The sequence below is a fragment of the Triticum urartu genome, chromosome 7, assembly GCF_003073215.2.
Source record: "Triticum urartu cultivar G1812 chromosome 7, Tu2.1, whole genome shotgun sequence".
Lineage (NCBI taxonomy): Eukaryota > Viridiplantae > Streptophyta > Magnoliopsida > Poales > Poaceae > Triticum > Triticum urartu.
The window spans coordinates 595,308,415-595,327,329 of record NC_053028.1 but is presented as its reverse complement, the minus strand read 5'-3'; the positions used below and the strand labels follow the sequence as shown (position 1 = coordinate 595,327,329).

Below are 18,915 nucleotides of genomic sequence, written 5' to 3'. Positions count from 1 at the left end.
CCAACAGTCCGATCAGTCACACGGATCTCAATTCTTTCTAAATCATCCACAACCTATTCCTACCTGCCATCTTCCTCTCATATCTTTTTCCACGTTCGTGTCACCCCTTTTCCTGGCTTCATCGTCTTCCATAACCCACATCGCCGCCGCCACCGGCCCCAAACCCCTCCTGACTGTCCTTCTCAACCCGGATATGGTCGCCGCCATTGGATGCCGCTCCGATACATCCTACTGCTCCGGACATACATCTCGTCATCTATGTGTTCGATGAAATGTTCGAGTGTTTTTTCTAGATTCTTTTGCTCATTTTAGGCAAAACGATGGATCCATCGGATGATGACTTTGAGAACAAGAGGCTTGGTGAATTCATGTATAAAGAGTTTGTTGATTTGTTAGTTTCGAACAACGAAGATGCTGAAATGACGTTGATGATGAGCGTTCATCAAAAAATGGAAAATCGGTAAGGAGGTGGAGCATGTTTAGAAAAGGATTCAATAAAGGAGTAGAGAGTTGTTCCCTCGACATAAGGTCGCTGACACATAACTTTTCTATAAGGACTACTTCCAACAGTCCCCAACATACTATGAGAATTTTTGTCAACGTCTCTTCCAGATGAGCAGACCTTTGTTTTGCGAAAGGATTGTTGCGGCACTACCACTTTACATGACCGAAACTACTAGGTGGACAATAAGAGGATTGAATAGTGATTCTCAATTTTGCCCTACGCATAAACAGCTGGATGTGCTGCATCATGCAGAAAATGTCCAAATTTTTATCGTGTGTGTAGCATCGTTCTTACGTAACCCTAACAAAAAAATATACTCTCATGGTAATACATCACAAATACCTATCAATTTCGGTTAGTTGTCGGTTTGGCCGTCTTAAACAGGATTATGACGTGGCAGGCCCACATGTTAGGGTTAACATGGCACGATAGTTGACGCCGTTAGATTGACCAACACCTTGGGCATTATGATATGTGGGACCCACGTGCCGGTCTAAATAAAAAATTCCACTTATTCCCCTAAAATTCCTCTTATTATCCCGTCCATGGCATCCCCTTAGTTACGTCATGTGCCGCCACTGGAACCAGCCCGCGCATGTGCCACCAGCTCGACCCAGCCAAGGCACCAGCTGCCCGCTGACGAGCACCCACCAACACTCCGCCTCTTTTATCCTTCTTCTCCTCCTTTTTTCGCCGCCTCCTTGACCAGCTGCGCCCGAAGCACGCCCAACATCGTTGCGCAGCCATGGCCGTCAAGCACCCTGCTGGCCCATGCCACCACCTTGCATACTCACATGTGGGTCCTACATGTCGTAACGCCAAACGTACCCATCAATCTAACGACGTTGACTATTGACCCATGTCAGTCTTGACATGTGGGTCCGCCTTGTCATAATCCTGTTTAAAATGGCCAAACTAGCAACTAACCAAAACTAGAAGGGTTGGGCGCGCTTTGCTGCATCGTTGGTATTGTTGGGTTTTTTAAAAACATTACTTATTCTATTTCAGAATATAAGATGTATTACATTTTAAAAAAGTCAAACCTTTTTAAGCTTGATCAAATTTGTAGAGAAATATATCAAAACCCATAATACCAAATCGGTATAATTAGATTCATCATGAAATGAATTTTCATATTTTTTTTGTTTAATATTGTGCTGACATTTTTGGCTCTAAACTTGGTCAAAATTAAAGGAATTTATTTTTTCAAAAATAATAGACTGTTTTATTTTTATATACAGTTTGATGATTTGATGGGCTTTCTCGATGTGATTATGTGTTATCCACTAAGAAACTCATATTTATATGGGAGAATTTCTACGTCAGTGGTTACATGTACTATATGGACGCTATAGTATCATATGGTGATGCTTCTTTTTCCTAGGTGATGGGAGAGTGCGCAGCATTGGTATGTTTTAATAGGTCGGTTGCCGTCGATTAATTTGAAAAATGATTGACTCCATAATTGAATACCCCAATCGAATTGGAGAGCTTCAAAATTAGGGAACAATAGTGACTTACAATAATTGAATGAGAAAGCTCCTTGAGCAATTGTTGACTCAGTCAAAATTGAGTATAATAGTGTATAATAATGAACTCAATTAATTATGAGGCCTTAAAAATTAAGAAGCATATAGTGTATAATAATAAAAAATGAATGAGAGAGCTTTGAGAAATTATTGAGCCGGTCAAAATTGGGTGACCCAATTTTAATTGGAGCCCTCGATTAATTGTGAGCCCTTTAAAATTAAGGAAGCTTAGTGTTATAGAGGATCGGTAGGTATTTGCGATATATTACCACAAGAATGATCGTTTTGTGTTAGGGTTACGTAAAGTGGTAGTTTTTTGTTCAGCTCTGGTAGTTTTTAGCAATTTACTCATTTACTGAGAACATGAAGAAGGCTCCCAAATGTTAAAAATGAGGCAGCATAGTATGGATATATGCGGAAGGTATGAACCTGATAGCATCTGCAGCCGTTCGGCCCCCCAGGGCGCTAAAAAAGAGCGGTCTGGGAGCGAACCGACGCTAGTTCGGTCCCTAGGGGTGACCTAGCTCCCAGTCACGTCCCCAGGCGCCATCCTCAGGACGCGAAAAATTCGAACTTGTCGTTCCCGCTCACAAAAGACGCCATAAGTTCGGCGATCGCAAGTCACAGTTCGGCGATCGGATATAGTCAGGCGTACAAAAAATAGGGCGGCAGGAGTTCACGTGCACAACGCATCACTCGGCGGGCTCTGCCCCAGGCGTCGGCGGAGTTGGCGTGCGCGGGCTTGGCGGTGTCGGAGCTGCTTCTGCGCTGGGCGGTGTCGGCGCGGCTTCGGTGCTACTGGGCGTCGTGGAGGCGTCATCACGCGGGCTTGGCGGCGGCGGCGGCGTTGTCGAGGGAAGCTGGTTCAGGATGAGGTCGTGCTCCACCAAGTACCACGCCTTGACCGCCTCGTCGGTGCTCTGGAGCATGTCCGCCCCGCCCAGCAGGAAAGCCAGGTCGGTGTTTCTCTTCTTCGCGGCGACGTTGGTCTGGAGCAGGTCGAGCTTGACGGCGCTGCTCGACATCAACGCCGACACCGCGCGTCAGTCTTCTCTTCACGAAGGACGGCCCGGGCCTGCGCGTCGGCGAGGCAATGCTCGATGGACTCGTGCACTCGAGCGGTGGCCGCGTCGGCGTGTTTCCCCTTCTTGGCACCTTTGTTGCCGTCCGGCCGCCCTTCCGATGCGCCAGGAGTCGGCGCGTCCGGCTTGTAGGTCTCCTTGGCCTTGTCGAGGGTGCGCCGGACTTCCGCCCACTTCTCGCACTTGTCAATGCGCTTGTAAACGTGGAGGTACTTGAATTCGGCGTCACTGTTGCTCCGCCGGTACAGGGCGAACATGCGCAGCAACTGCACGGAGGAACAAACAGTTGGCGGGCGTGCACGGCGAAGAGAGGCGGGAGACCGGCGTGGCATACCTGATCCTCAACGCTGGCGCCGCTCTCCGGGCGAGCCGCGACCTCCTCGACGACCGCATGCCATTTGTTGCACGCCCCTGGATACGCCCCAATGGTTCGCCATCGCCTTCGAGCCGCGCTGCATGTAGACGCCTTTGAAGTAGGGGTCGACGAGCTTGCGCTCGTCGAACTCGGCCTTAATGCGCTCCCAATACGTCTCGATGCTCTGGTTCGTGCCGGTGGTCGGGTCGAGGCAGACGACTTTCCATGCTTCGGCGAGGCATTCCTCCTCCTTGGACGCCCACTTGATGCGCGGCTCGCCTGACCTGGCCGCCCGCGTCTTCTTGCGCATCTTCGCCGGAACAGTCGCCAGCTCCTCCTCCACCTCCTCATCCTCCTCCTCTTGCTCCTCCTGCTCCTCCTGCTCCTCCTCGCCGTAGACGTAGCCGAGCTCGCCGTCCATGCCGCCGCTGAGATCCATCGTCTCGTCGGGGGTGTCGAACCCGGGAGACGCGGCGGCCGCGGCCGAACCTGCGGCGATGATGTCGTCCATGTCGCCCTCGGTCTCGTCGGTGTCGCCGAGGTGCGAGAAGGGCAGCATGCAATGACGGAAATGGGGCGTCGGGGAAGACGCGTAGGCGGGCGGCGAGTAGTTGTATGGAGGGTATTGCACGCCGGTGAAGGTCACCGACGAGGGCGTGCGCTGGACCGGGTGTCCATGGGGGAAGGTGACGTTTGGATTGAACCCGCCGTGCGCGTCCCCGTCGGTGTAGCTCGGGGAGGGCGATCCCCATGGCTGTGGCGACGGAGAGCCGAAGCTTTGCTGGCCCCAGGGAGTGTACTGGGCGTGGCTGCCGGGTGGATTCATTATCCCCGCGCGAGTCGCCTCGGCCTCGGCTTGGTCCGCCGAAGCGGCAGCCGCAGCCACGCGCGCCGCGTTGTCACGGGACTTCTTGGCGATGTCCCTGTTCCGTCGGTCGGCGGTGACAGCCTCCCGTCGCTGAATTTCCGCCCTCCACTCGGCGTTCGGCATGCCCGGTGGCTTCGATAGCGGCGCCCTCGGCTTCCTCTGGGCGACGGAGGCGGTCGTGGTTGCGGCCGTGCGGGGGACGACGTACTTCTTCGGTGGCATGGCGGCCAACTGGGAGGCAAGCAGGAGGGAGATTGGCGGGAGGAAAGGAGAAAATGGGAGGAAAGTGGGGGAAAAGCAGGAAGAAACGACGGGAATAGGCGCGGGACTCGCCGACAGGGCGGACCCACACGTCCTTTTCGCTTGTGCCGGCGCCCCAGGTGCCCTCCAGGGCGTCGGGTTCTACCTAGGTCCGCCGGCACTAGTTTCGGCCCAAGCCGGCGAAAAACGGACGACTGGGCCATTTTTTCGGCACCGACGCGACAAAAACACCTGTCTGTTGGAGGCGCGGCTGGAGATGCTCTGAGGCCAGTGTATCCAAACCTTTGGTACTCAACTTAAAACTCCATAAACATCCGGAACTTTGAAGGGTGATACAGACGTTTTGTCAGTTGACATATTTTTCAGAACATAAGGGCTCATCATGTACTTAAAACTGAATCTGAACATCATCCGCAACATATGGCTTCCAGCTTTGTTCCAGACCATTCGTATATCGCAACTGAGCATTCTACAACTGAGAATTCTACGACTGGGCATTCTAGGACTGATGAAATATTCTAATGAACCGACCAAAAAAATATTCTACGACTAGAGCTACATACAGCTAAGCATTACACAGCGGATGGCTAACCTGAAAAATAGTAATCACTGAACTAATGAATATGTAAAACACAGAAGAGAAGAGCACGGTAAAGCTAGTATTCCCTATCCGAAACTAAGCATGAACATGATGTGTATACATGCAGCAAAGAAGAGAGAAAATGGTGACTTATACGAGAACTGAAGGGGGTGCAACACTAAAGATTAGTTATCTAACAAGAAAATAATGATCAAAAGAACCAAAGAGTAGTTAAATTTACAGATAGAATTATAAACGAACACCCAGGGGAGGAATGACCAATGCATACTGAAGAAAAAACTGAACAGAATAAGGTCATGCTAAAGCATGAATTCTGAAGCAGGAACAAAACTGATGAATTTTTTCTTGCTATGAATACTAAGAAAGACAGAAGATTAAACTAGAGAATAATCTAACTGCACATTATAGCTAAAATCCCTTGTCTAGAAAAAGATCTAAATCCCTCGTCTACAGGCAGGAACACTGATGACTGATGACTTGACAGAAATGTATACACACCACAGGCAGGAACAAGATGACATGAGTATATACAAACAAAGATGGTGTAGGCATGATAAGGAGCTGCACAAACATGAGTAACTGAGCCTGCACCCGGAGCGCTCTGCCCTGAGGTGAGTCTGCACCCATAAGGCTGGAGCGCTCTGCCCTGAGGTACAACATGCTCATGGGGAGACTGCTCCACATGGCTTCGAAGGGATCGAAGAGCAAAATGAAATATGAATGCCTACTATGATAAATTGATATTGTTGAGGAACGGAAAGCAAATTCTGAACAATGAAACAGAGGAAAATCTGCAGCAGCAAGCCAGCTCAGTTAGGACAGTTGCAAATTTTGCATCTCAATGACATGGGGACGACAGCAGCTAGATGATACATTTTACAGTGGCAACTGCTCTTCTTGTACAACAGCCGTGCAAACTTAGTGCCAAACAAAATGGCTCTGGACCCCCACTGAAATGAGCCGGGAAAACACCACAAGCCAGGCCCCGATTTGACGAAAAATCGTCGAACACCAGGCCTTAACTGATGGAGATTAAGTATAGACAACAAAGACAAAAACTGTGGCCTCAGGACTGAACTGAATCGCCAGAACTTCCCCAGAAACCAGCAAAACAATTGCTGCTGCAGACCTCGATCCTGATATAGCTATTTTCGCATCACTAATTAGAAACAGACTAGGACTAACAATGACTAAGTGTAGCAGATCAAAACAAAATTGAGCTACTGAACATACATCAGAACAACCAATAATTTGTTTCTGAGTAAAGTTATCTCTGAACCTATATGCTTCCTGATCCAATAAAAAATTCAGAAGATCTACTCGTGTGACGGTCACGGGTCCAAAACAGGTGGGAAGACCAAACCCGGAACCCAATAAAAGCCATCGCACACGCACGAGGATGGCAGGCACACAGCACGCTGAGATCCGTGCTGAAATCAGACGGCCACAAATTTGGCTTAAAGCCAAATCAAAATCAGTCAACTGAAAATTAGCAAAAATGTTAATAAAGGTTGGGGGCAGGGAGAAGCCCATTTCTTAAAAATAAAGGTACTACAGATTGGCGCTACAAAAATATGGTTCCATAAAATTGCACCTAAGATCACCAGGCTTGTGACATCACAATTCCATCGCCACCTTGATTTACTTCCACTACTCGATGAGCTATCTATTTGTGATACAGGTACGCAACCGAGAATATGAAGAAGGCTCCCATTGTTGAAAATGAGGCAGCATAGTACGGAAACGCTGAAGTTATGAACCTCTCATACTCGTCATGCCTGTATGGACGCACTGGAATCTGCTTTGCAAGAGAGAGGCCAGTGTATCCAAGCCTTTGGTACTCAACCTTGAACTGGAAAACTCCATAAACATCTGGAACTTTGAAGGATGCTGAATATACAGCAGTTTTGTCAGTTGACATATTTTTCAGAACATAAGGGCTCATCATGAAAAACTGAATCTGAACATCATCAGCAACATATGGCTTCCAGCTTGTACCAGACCATTCATATATCTCAACTGAGTATTCCAAGTCATCATTGATGCGGTACATGCTAGGCTCATTTGTCTCCCCAACCTTATGGTGCTTGACATTCACTGCCTTCAGATGACCCCTCTCATGGAAGACCCATTTGCTCGTCTCTGTCACAAATTGTTCATTTCCAGCTTTGTCATGGCTCATTTTGCTGCCAGCCTTCTGCACACCAGACTTTAGGAACCTGTTGCTAAACAAATCCAGTGATCCAGATATCAACACACGAGCATTATTCCTAGCCTGCATAACAGAAACCAGCGATATGGCCGACCCAGTGAGAGATGGAACAGATGCCAACTTAGCCTCCGGGTTTGCTGAATACGCTGATGGCGAGGCAGATAGAACCTTTAAAACCAAGCTGTTGGATGGATTGGCCGCATGCCCAATCCCTCGAAACAGCACAGGAGCCTCAATCTTTTTGGACCCCAATATCACATCTGACTGAATCAGGTCATCGCCAGCAATCAAGGTGTGGTCACCTTCAACCTCACTGGAGGCATAATTGATGTGGTCAATAACCATTGCTTCCGGGTCCTCATCAAAGTCAACCCCACACTCCGTCGCGATGCCGCGGATCAGATCTGAAGCCGAATGATCTGCTGCCAGAATCATATCGTGCCCGGCATCGATAAACTCCAGAACAGCATTCTGGTCCACCGATCCGCCGAAGCGCGGGGTCGATGGGGCGAAGAGCACGAGGCCGTCGTAGAGGTACTGACCGTAGCGGTGGAGCGAGAGCTTGGGGTCGTCGGCGAGGCGGAACTCCAGATCTAGCCCGCGGGCCTGGAGCGAGCCGAAGAAGGCCGAGTGGGATGAGCGGACGGCCAGATCGTCGACGAGCACCAGCAGCTTGCGCCCGCGGGGGCCCTCGCCCGAAGCGTCCCCGAGGGAGGCGACGGCGAGGAGGGAGGCGACGGCGAGGAGGAGGAGGACGCGCGGCGCCGCCATGGCCGTCGTGGTGGTGGTGTAGCGAGATGCGCAGATCTCGCAGCGGGGTTTTTGTTTGGGCTTTAACGGGGCTACTCTAGATCTAGCAGTTGGAGAGGAGAAGGGGGAGGCAGGATAAGGAGGCCGAGAGCATGAAGAAAAGCTTCGCCCAACAACTCACACACCACGGGTCCCATCTGGCAGTGGCAGTCATACACACGAGACACTTACGAGGCGTTTCCGCCGTCTTCCGATTACAGTGGCTTAAAGCATCTCCGATAGATGGTCTAAATGTAAAAATATCTAACGTTTAGATCATATGGGGTAATAAACGCTGCTTCAACAGACGGTTCATGTGTAAAAAAATTGGACCGCGGCCTTCTTGTAATGTAAAATACAACACCTCGCGGTGCAAATTTACATCATGAGGTGCATTTGGTCAACCAGCCGCCGCCCGTGAACGCCCAAGCGCCACTTCCTTTCCTTTCCCGCCCGCGCCCCGTCCGCCCGCCCGAAGACCAGTCGGCCGGAATCCGCCGCCGCGATCGCCCAAAACCTCGTCGCCGGCGCCGCCACCACCCCGCATCCCCACCGCCGCCCTCCACCGCCGTCGCCCCCGTCGCCTCCCTCGCCGGTAGCCGGCTCGCAGCCGCCCGGCCGCCACCGAATCGGGAGGCAGCCGACGCGGGATTCGGCGCCTCCGGCAGTCCGGCTGCCGCGGTAGGCCTTCGCCGGGTCTTAGGCTGCCGCCGACCTCCTCCCCATCGGTCGTGAGCCTGTCCACGGCCGTTGCGCCGGCCGCATGACCACCGCACCAAGCCCTCCGTCCGGCTGCCGAATTATTCTTCGCCGCCCGCCGAGCTCCTCTTGGCCGGCCTCCAAGCTCATTTCTTATCACCACCACTGTCCGGAGCCAACCGCAGCCGTCCGCAGCCATCAGCAGCAGCCAATCCAACCGGCAGCCATCTTCTTCCACCGCGCACAGAAGGTGTTCGACGGAATTCCCCAAGGTAAAAAAATGACGAAACTTGATGATTTAACTTGGGATTGGATAGTATGTTTGACGGTGGTTGTGTGCATTGTAGATGAGCTCGGTTGACTCCTCTTTCATGGATGATTCATCGTCGAACGAGGAATTTGATTTGCATGAAGAAGAGGAGATTGCTATGCTAGTGGCCATGCATAAGAGGAAGAAACCGAAGCACGGTGGTTCCGTTTATGGGCGTGCGTTCATTCGGAGAGAACGGATTGATGCGCAACTTCTTTGCATCATCACCTGTTTTTTCATCTATTGGAGTTGCTCTTTTGGACCATGAATTTGGACCATCTGTTGGAGTTGGCCTTTTTTCGGAGCTCCAAAGTGCACTTTTTGGCGGTCCAAATTTTACATCTCCGGTTTTGGACCGTCAAAATTTGGACCATCTATTGGAGATGCTCTTAGACGTCTGGGGCCAAACCGGCATTAGCTTTCGGCATGGGGGCGATTGCGTTCCCAGTCGTCGCCCCCATGTCGACCCAATGCGTCCCTCAAAATCGCGCAAACTCGGCGATCTGATATGAATCTGGCACAAACTCGACGATTTTCATTGAGATTTGTACAAAAGCAGAGAAAACAGGCAAACTACGCCTAGAACTACCCCTAGCCCTGCTACGCCGCGGCCGCCGCCCCGCCTTCTACATGCCTAGGAGCCTGTAGAACAGGGTGTAGTCGTCGTCGCCGCCACCCCGCGCCCCGCTGGAGCCGGCGTCGTCCCTGAAGGAAATATGCCCTAGAGGCAATAATAAAGTTGTTATTTATATTTCCTTATATCATGATAAATGTTTATTATTCATGCTAGAATTGTATTAATCGGAAACTTAGTACATGTGTGAATACATAGACAAATAGAGTGTCACTAGCATACCTCTACTTGACTAGCTCGTTGATCAAACATGGTTAAGTTTCCTAGCCATGGACAAAGAGTTGTCATTTGATAAATGGGATCACATCATTAGAGAATGATATGATTGACTTCATCCATTAGCTTAGCACGATGATAGTTTAGTTTACTGCTATTGCTTTCTCCATAACTTATACATGTTCCTATGACTATGAGATTATGCAACTTCCGAATACCGAGGAGCACTTAGTGTGCTATCAAACGGCACAACGTAACTGGGTGACTATAAAGATGCTCTGCAGGTGTCTCGGATGGTGTTTGTTGAGTTGGCATAGATCGAGATTAGGATTTGTCACTCCGTGTATCGAAGAGGTATCTCTGGGCCCTCTCGGTAATGAACATCACTATAAGCCTTGCAAGCAACATGACTAAATGAGTTAGTTACGGGATGTGGCATTACGGAACGAGTAAAGAGACTTGCCGGTAACGAGATTGAACTAGGTATAATGATACCGACGATCGAATCTCGGGCAAGTAACATACCGATGACAAAGGGAACAACGTATCTTGTTATGCGGTTTGACCGATAAAGATCTTCGTAGAATATGTAGGAACCGATATGAGCATCCGGGTTCCGCTATTGGTTATTGACCGGAGATGAGTCTCAGTCATGTATACATAGTTCTCGAACCCGTAGGGTCCGCATGCTTAACGTTCGGTGACGATCGGTATTATGAGTTTATGTGTTTTGATGTACCGAAGGTTGTTTGGAGTCCCGGATGTGATCACGGGCATAACGAGGAGTCTCGAAATGGTCGAGACATTAAGATCGCTATATTTGATGACTATGTTTGGATATCGGAATGGTTCCAGGTGAGTTCGGGCATTTACCGGTGTACCGGGAGGTTACCGGAACCCCCTCGGGAGGTATATGGGCCTTATTGGGCCATAGTGGGAGAGAGGAGAAGGAAGCCTAGGAGGGGGCGCGCCCCCAAGCCCAATCCGAATTGGGTGGGGGCCGGCCCCCTTTCTTTCCTCCTTCCTCCCCTTCCTTCCTCTCCTAGTCCAACTAGGGAAGGGGGGGGATCCTACTCCCGGTGGGAGTAGGACTCCTCCAGAGCGTGCCATAGAGGGCCGACCCTCCCCCCTCCTCCACTCCTTTATATAAAGGGGAGGGGGCACCCCATAGACACACAAGTTGACAATTGTCTTAGCCGTGTGCGGTGCCCCCCTCCACCATAATCCACCTCGGTCATATCGTAGCGGTGCTTAGGCGAAGCCCTGTTCCGGTAGCTTCATCATCACCGTCATCACGCCATCGTGCTGATGAAACTCTCCCTTGACACTCAGCTAGATCTAGAGTTCGTGGGACGTCACCGAGATGAACGTGTGCAGATCGCGGAGGTGCCGTACCTTCGGTGCGAGGATCGGTCGGATCGTGAAGACGTTCGACTACATCAACCGCTTGTCATAACGCTTGTGCTTACAGTCTACGAGGGTACGTGGACAACACTCTTCCCCTCTCGTTGCTATGCATTACCATGATAGATCTTGCGTGTGGGTAGGATTTTTTTTTGAAATTACCGCGTTCCCCTACAGTGGCATGTGAGCCAGGTCTATGCGTAGATGTTATATGCACGAGTAGAACACAAAGGAGTTGTGGGCGTGGGTATATACATATTGCTTGCCGTCACTAGTTGATTCTTGATTCAGCGGTATTGTTGGATGAAGCGGCCCAGACCGACATTACGCGTACGCTCACACGAGACTGGTTCTACCGACGTGCTTTGCACAGAGGTGGCTAGTGAGTGTCTGTTTCTCCAGCTTTAGTTGAATCGAATTTAATGAACATGGTTCTTTCTGAAGATCAAAAATCAATCACTATACCGCGTTGTGGTTTTTGATGTGGAGGTAAGAACGGTTCTTGCTCAAACCGTAGCAGCCATGTAAAAGTTGCAACAACAAAGTAGAGGACGTCTAACTTGTTTTTGCAGGGCATGTTGTGATGTGATATGGTCAAGACATGATGCTAAATTTTATTGTATGAGATGATCATGTTTTGTACGGAGTTATCGGCAACTAGTAGGAGCCATATGGTTGTCGCTTTATTGTATGAAATGCAATTGCCATGTAATTGCTTTACTTTATCACTAAGCAGTAGCGATAGTCGTAGAAGCAATAGTTGGCGAGACGACAATGATGCTTTGATGGAGATCAAGGTGTCAAGCCGGTGACGATGGTGATCATGACGGTGCTTTGGAGATGGAGATCAAAGGCACAAGATGATGATGGCCATATCATATCACTTATATTGATTGCATGTGATGTTTATCCTTTATGCATCTTATTTTGCTTAGTTCGGCGGTAGCATTATAAGATGATCTCTCACTAAATTGCAAGGTATAAGTGTTCTCCCTAAGTATGCACCATTTCTACAGTTCGTCGTGCCGAGACACTACGTGATGATTGGGTGTGATGAGCTCTACGTTCACATATAACGGGTGTAAGCCAGTTTTGCACACGCAGAATACTCGGGTTAAACTTGACGAGCCTAGCATATGCAGATATGGCCTCGGAACACTGAGACCGAAAGGTCGAGCGTGAACCATATAGTAGATATGATCAACATAGTGATGTTCACCATTGAAAACTACTCCATCTCACGTGATGATCGGACATGGTTTAGTTGATATGGATCACGTGATCACTTAGATGATTAGAGGGATGTCTATCTAAGTGTGAGTTCTTAAGTAATTTGATTAATTGAACTTTAATTTATCATGAACTTAGTACCTGATAGTATTTTGCATGTCTATGTTGTTGTAGATAGATGGCCCGTGCTGTTGTTCCGTTGAATTTTAATGCGTTCCTAGAGAAAGCTAAGTTGAAAGATGATGGTAGCAACTACACAGACCGGGTCCGTAACTTGAGGATTATCCTCATTGCTGCATAGAAGAATTACATCCTGGAAGCACCACTAGGTGACAAACCCGCTGTAGGAGCAACGCCAGATGTTATGAACACCTGGCAGAGCAAAGCTGATGACTACTCGATAGTTCAGTGTGCCATGCTTTACGGCTTAGAACCGGGACTTCAACGACGTTTTGAACGTCATGGAGCATATGAGATGTTCGAGGAGTTGAAGTTAATATTTCAAGCAAATGCCCGGACTAAGAGATATGAAGTCTCCAATAAGTTCTACAACTACAAAATGTAGGAGAATAGTTATGTCAGTGAACATATACTCAGAATGTCTGGGTACCACAACCACTTTACTCAGATGGGAGTTAATCGTCCTGATGATAGTGTCATTGACAGAGTTCTTCAATCACTGCCACCAAGCTACAAGAGCTTCATGATGAACTATAATATGCAAGGGATGGATAAGACGATTCCCGAGCTCTTCGCAATGCTAAAGGCTGTGGAGGTAGAAATCAAGAAGGAGCATCAAGTGTTGATGGTTAACAAGACCACCAGTTTCAAGAAAAAGGGTAAAGGGAAGAAGGGGAACTTCAAGAAGAACAACAAGCAAGTTGCTGCTCAAGTGAAGAAGCCCAAGTCTAGACCTAAGCCTGAGACTGAGTGCTTCTACTTCAAAGGGACTGGTCACTGGAAGCGGAACTGCCCCAAGTATTTGGCGGAGAATAAGGATGGTAAAGTGAAAGGTATATTTGATATACATGTGTAACGCCCCGTATGTAACTTGCCATATTTGTATTCCAACTCTTGCCATTTTCGGCTCTAAGTTATGATATTCCCTCGTGGTTGGGTTTGGTCTTCGTTTTGCATTTTTTCCATGTCATGCATCTCATATCATGTCATCATGTGCATCACATTTGCATACGTGTTCGTCTCATGCATCCGAGCTTTTTCCCCGTTGTCCGTTTTGCATTCCGGCACTCCTACGCCCTCCGGCGCCCCCTTTTGCCTCTTTTCGTGTGCGGGTGTTAAAAGTTCTTGGATTGGACCGAGACTTGCCAGGCGGCCTTGGTACACTACCGGTAGACCGCCTGTCAAGTTTCGTGCCATTTGGAGTCTGTTTGATACTCCAACGGTTAACCGGGGAACCGTAAAGGCCTCGTGTGTGTTGCAGCCCAACACCCTCCAAAGTGGCCCAAAACCCATCCAAACCCCCTCCATCCTCTCGGCCGTTCGATCACGATCGAGTGGCCGAAAACCGCACCTCATTTGGACTCTCCTAGCTCCCCTACCTATAAATATATGCACTCCTCCGAAAATTCGGGTCCAAACCCTAGCCTTCTTCCACCCCGCGCCGCCGGACACATCCGGTCCGGCCGGACACGTCCACCGCTGCCGCGCCCGTCCAACCACAGCCTGCCACCTGTCCCGCGCTCCGCCCGCCGCCGCCGGCCCGCCCGAGCCCGGGTCGGGACCCCTAGCCCGCGTGCGCCTCCCCGCTCCCCCCGCGCATCTCTCCGCCTGGAGTCGCCCGGCGCCGCCGCGGCTGCCCTCGCCGGCGACCGCGCCCGAGAGCCACTGCTCCTCGCCCGCCGCCGCCCGCAGCTCGCCGGCCAGCCGCCGCCTCCTGTCCCGCCGCTCGACGCCAGCGCGCCGTCCCACCTCCTCGCCGCCTTCGGTCGGATCCGGCGCCTCCCCGTCCTCTCCGGCCATCCCCTCCTACTCCGGCGAAGATCCGGCGAAGTTCCGGTGCCACCTCGGTTCGCGTGCGAGTCAAACCCTAGATCTCGCGGGGTGAGATTTTCTCTAAGTCCTTTCCCCCCCATAATTTCAAGCCCTGTTCAACCTGCCATAACTCTGTGCTCGGTGGTCCATTTTGTGCATATGAGATATCGAAATGTTCGTTAGGATGTGATCTTCATTTTGTTCCATTGCACCATGCTTGTTTGAGTCCATCTTGATGCCTAAAATGCTGTTGCAAGAGTGCTATAAAATGTTAGTTCCCGATTCTTATCAGATTATTATCATTTGTCATTTTTGCCATGATTAATGTGTGCTGCATATGAGTATGAGCTCTACATGTGTTTTGGGCTATGCCATGCCATCTTTTCAGGGGTGTATTTCATGTATTTTTGTGATCAATGTGGTGACTAGCACAAGCATGCAAAGTAGCTCTCATGATGTCGCTGATTTCAGGGACTTAGATTTTCACTAAGTCATTTCCCTGCTGTTATTTTAGTGCCATGTATTCATGTTGCTACAGAGTGATCCATGCCTTTTTTGAGTATGTTCAGTAAGGATGCTTTGAGCATATGCTTGTGCTCTATCCATCCATGTCCCTGTTTGCATTTATGGAGTACCCTAGCATGACTCAATCTTGCTCTACTTTTGCTATAAATTGTTCCTGGTAGATTGTTTACGTGTTAATCAATTTTGCCAAGGTTGTTGTAGTTGATCCATGCATGCTAGGAGATTGTTCTTGCCATGGTTAGCTACTTGATCATGTCTTCTTATTGGGAGTATGCTTAGTTTGTCATGCAATGCCTTGTGTTGAGTGCATCGAGCTCGCAAACATGCCTTCATAACTCTGTTTATGCCATGTCCAGTTTTCTGCTAAGTCTGAATCTGTTAACGAAACTTGCTATGTTTACATGGGTGCCATCATGTTTTCTGTGCCCTTTTGGCTTATGGTTAGTAAGGAATTTTTGTATATGCTTTGATTAGTTTCATGCAATGCCTTGTGTTGCTATGATCTGATCATGTATCATGTTGTTATCTTGCTCTAAACATTGCTTCCTGATGTTAATTCCTGGCATGTTGTTATTTTCACTAAGTCTGTGAAGCTGATATCTTTTGCACTTTTGCCATGCTTGTTTGAACCTGCTACTATGTGATTTAGCCGTAGCTCAGTGTTTCATCTTTTGTCAAGCATCTTGAGTAGATCACTACCATGTGCTTTGTTGCTATGTTAGAGTGCAGTAGCTTAGTTTCTTGTTGCATTTTAGATGGCATCGTGCTGTTAATCGCAGGATCGTGCCATTCTTGTTTTGCTTGCCATTTGCAAACCATGCATCCGATTCCGGTGATCTTTATATCGATTTCGACCGAAATCAACTCATCTTTCCAGCGGCGCACTTGGTTTGCCAAGTTGAGGCCTGGTTCAATCTTTCCTTTCCGGAGCACGCATATGCATTGCATTTTAATCCCGCATATCATGCCATGTTTTGCATCATGTTGCTTGCGCATTGCACCGTGGTTGATTGTGTTTTCCTTTGCTTGTGTCCTTGCTTTGGGTAGAGTCGGGAGACGAGTTCATGATCGAGGAACCTGTTGAGTATGCTTACGAGGATCAAGCTTACGTCAACTCGGAGAACTTTGCAGGCAAGATGACCGTACCCTCAAAATCACTTCTATCTTTGCTTGCTAGTTGCTCGCTCTATTGCCATGCCGTGATACCTACCACTTGCTTTTTCATGCCTCCCATATTGCCATGTCAAACCTCTAACCAACCTTGTCCTAGCAAACCGTTGTTTGGCTATGTTACCGCTTTGCTCAGCCCCTCTTATAGCGTTGCTAGTTGCAGGTGAAGTTTGGAGTTTGTTCCTTGTTGGAACATGATCATTGTTGGGATATCATTATTATATCTTGATTACTTTAATGCACCTATATACTTGGTAAAGGGTGGAAGGCTCGGCCTTATGCCTGGTGTTTTGTTCCACTCTTGCCGCCCTAGTTTCCGTCATACCGGTGTTATGTTCCTTGATTTTGCGTTCCTTACGCGGTTGGGTTATAATGGGAACCCCTTGACAGTTCGCCTTGAATAAAACTCCTCCAGGAGGGCCCAACCTTGGTTCTACCATTTGCCACCTAAGCCTTTTTCCCTTGGGTTCCGCAGACTCAAGGGTCATCTTTATTTTAAACCCCCCGAGCCAGTGCTCCTCTGAGTGTTGGTCCAACCTGTCAGCAGCCGGTGGCCACCAGGGGCAACTCTGGGTTGGCCTACTGGAATCTTGGACAATCCGGTGTGCCCTGAGAACAAGATATGTGCAGCTCCTATCGGGATTTGTCGGCACATTCGGGCGGCTTTGCTGGTCTTGTTTTAGCATTCTCGAAATGTCTTGTAACCGGGATTCTGAGTCTGGTCAGGTCGTCCTGGGAGAAGGAATATCCTTCGTTGACCATGAGAGCTTGTGATGGGCTAAGTTGGGACACCCCTGCAGGGTTTTGAACTTTTGAAAGCCGTGCCCGCGGTTATGGGCAGATGGGAATTTGTTAATATCCGGTTGTAGAAAACCCGACACTTAACTTAATTAAAATGAATCAACAACGTGTGTAACCGTGATGGTCTCTTTTCGGCGGAGTCCGGGAAGAGAACACGGTCTCGTGTTATGCTTGAACGTAAGTAGTTTCAGGATCACTTCTTGATCTTTGTAGCTTCTCGACCGTGCTTTGCCTTCTCTTCTCGCTCTCATTTGCGTAAGTTAGCCACCATATATGCTAGTGCTTGCTGCAGCTCCACCTCACTACCTTTTCCTTCCCATAAGCTTAAATAGTCTTGATCGCGAGGGTGTGAGATTGCTGAGTCCCCATGACTCACAGATTACTTCCAAAACCATATGCAGGTGCCGATGATGCCATTCCAGGGGATGCGACCGAACTCAAGTGGGAGTTCGACGAGGATTCAGGACGTTACTATGTTTCCTTTCCAGACGATCAGTGGTGGAGCCCAGTTGGGGCGATCGGGGATCTATCGCATTTGGGGTTGTCTTTATTTTGGTTCCGTAGTCGGACCTTGATTGTATCTGGATGATGTAATGCTATATTTATGTATTGTGTGAAGTGGCGATTGTAAGCCAACTCTGTATCTCTTTCTTATTCAGTACATGGGATGTGTAAAGATTACCCCTCTTGCGACATGCCTACAATGCGGTTATGCCTCTAAGTCGTGCTCCGACACGTGGGAGATATAGCCGCATCGTGGGTGTTACAAGTTGGTAATCAGAGCCTTCCCCGACTTAGGAGCCCCCCTGCTTGATCGAATCACTAGCGTTGTTGAGTCTAGAAAAATGTTTTGAGTCTTATAGGATTATATATATCGGAGAGTAGGATTCTTTTACTCCTCAGTCCCTTCATCGCTCTGGTGAGGCTTCCTGACGTAGAGTTTTGACTCTTCTCTTCTCAAATTTCACGAATTTTTCTTAGGATCACGCGGGTATCTTGGAATCGTTCCGATGGTTTTGTGACGAGAACATTGTTCTTGCTGCCTCCTGACATTTAGGGGTTGTGGCAGTGTCCCGAGGAGTTGAGCTCCGAGGTGTTGTCGTCACAATTTTATAGTTGCAGTTCTGGAATACCTGAGTTTCGCCGACATCAAAAATCTCTTTTATGCAGTTGTTGGTGAGATAACCTCGACGCCACCCAGTACTGGGGCGAGATTTTGGGAGTATTTCCATAACTCGTATAACGGATGCTCTTCGAAGGTTGAGGTAAATGATTTCCGAAGGTTTCTTGGTTATGTGTTGAAGGATAGATACAACTGGATGTAGGATTTTCTAGTTTTGGGTGAGATATTATGCTTCCCCTGTATCCCCAACACCTGATTGCATAACCGGAAAGTTTCGGGAGTTTCATAGGTGTGAATTCATGTAGCTCTAGTTTTTCTTCCGCAGATATTTGGTTTGTGATTGGGTAATCCTTACCAATTATTTGTTCGTATCCGTACCTTATTGTTTTATTCATCTACCTATATCTAAGTGGCTTCTCAACTTTATGGAAGTGCGATCATTTACTTTGGAATTCATTCGTTCATTCTTGTTTGAATGTTAAGGCTATATGTTGCAATTTCGATCCATTGATTCAACTTGAATATATGTCTTTCCAGATGCTAACGGATGTCACCCTCTTCAGGATGGCTCCTCCAACGCGTCAGAATCCGGAACCTTCACCACCACCT

General features: G+C 48.8%; 1 protein-coding gene across 1 annotated transcript; it reads right to left on the bottom strand.

Annotated features, from left to right (window-relative positions):
• Nucleotides 1-6,702: 6,702 nt before the first annotated feature.
• LOC125519310 (dolichyl-diphosphooligosaccharide--protein glycosyltransferase 48 kDa subunit) lies at nt 6,703-8,320 on the bottom strand. The gene has a single exon (XM_048684159.1). The coding sequence runs from the start codon at nt 8,182-8,184 to the stop codon at nt 6,868-6,870; it is 1,317 nt and encodes a 438-aa protein (XP_048540116.1). The 5' UTR covers nt 8,185-8,320; the 3' UTR covers nt 6,703-6,867.
• Nucleotides 8,321-18,915: the final 10,595 nt, after the last annotated feature.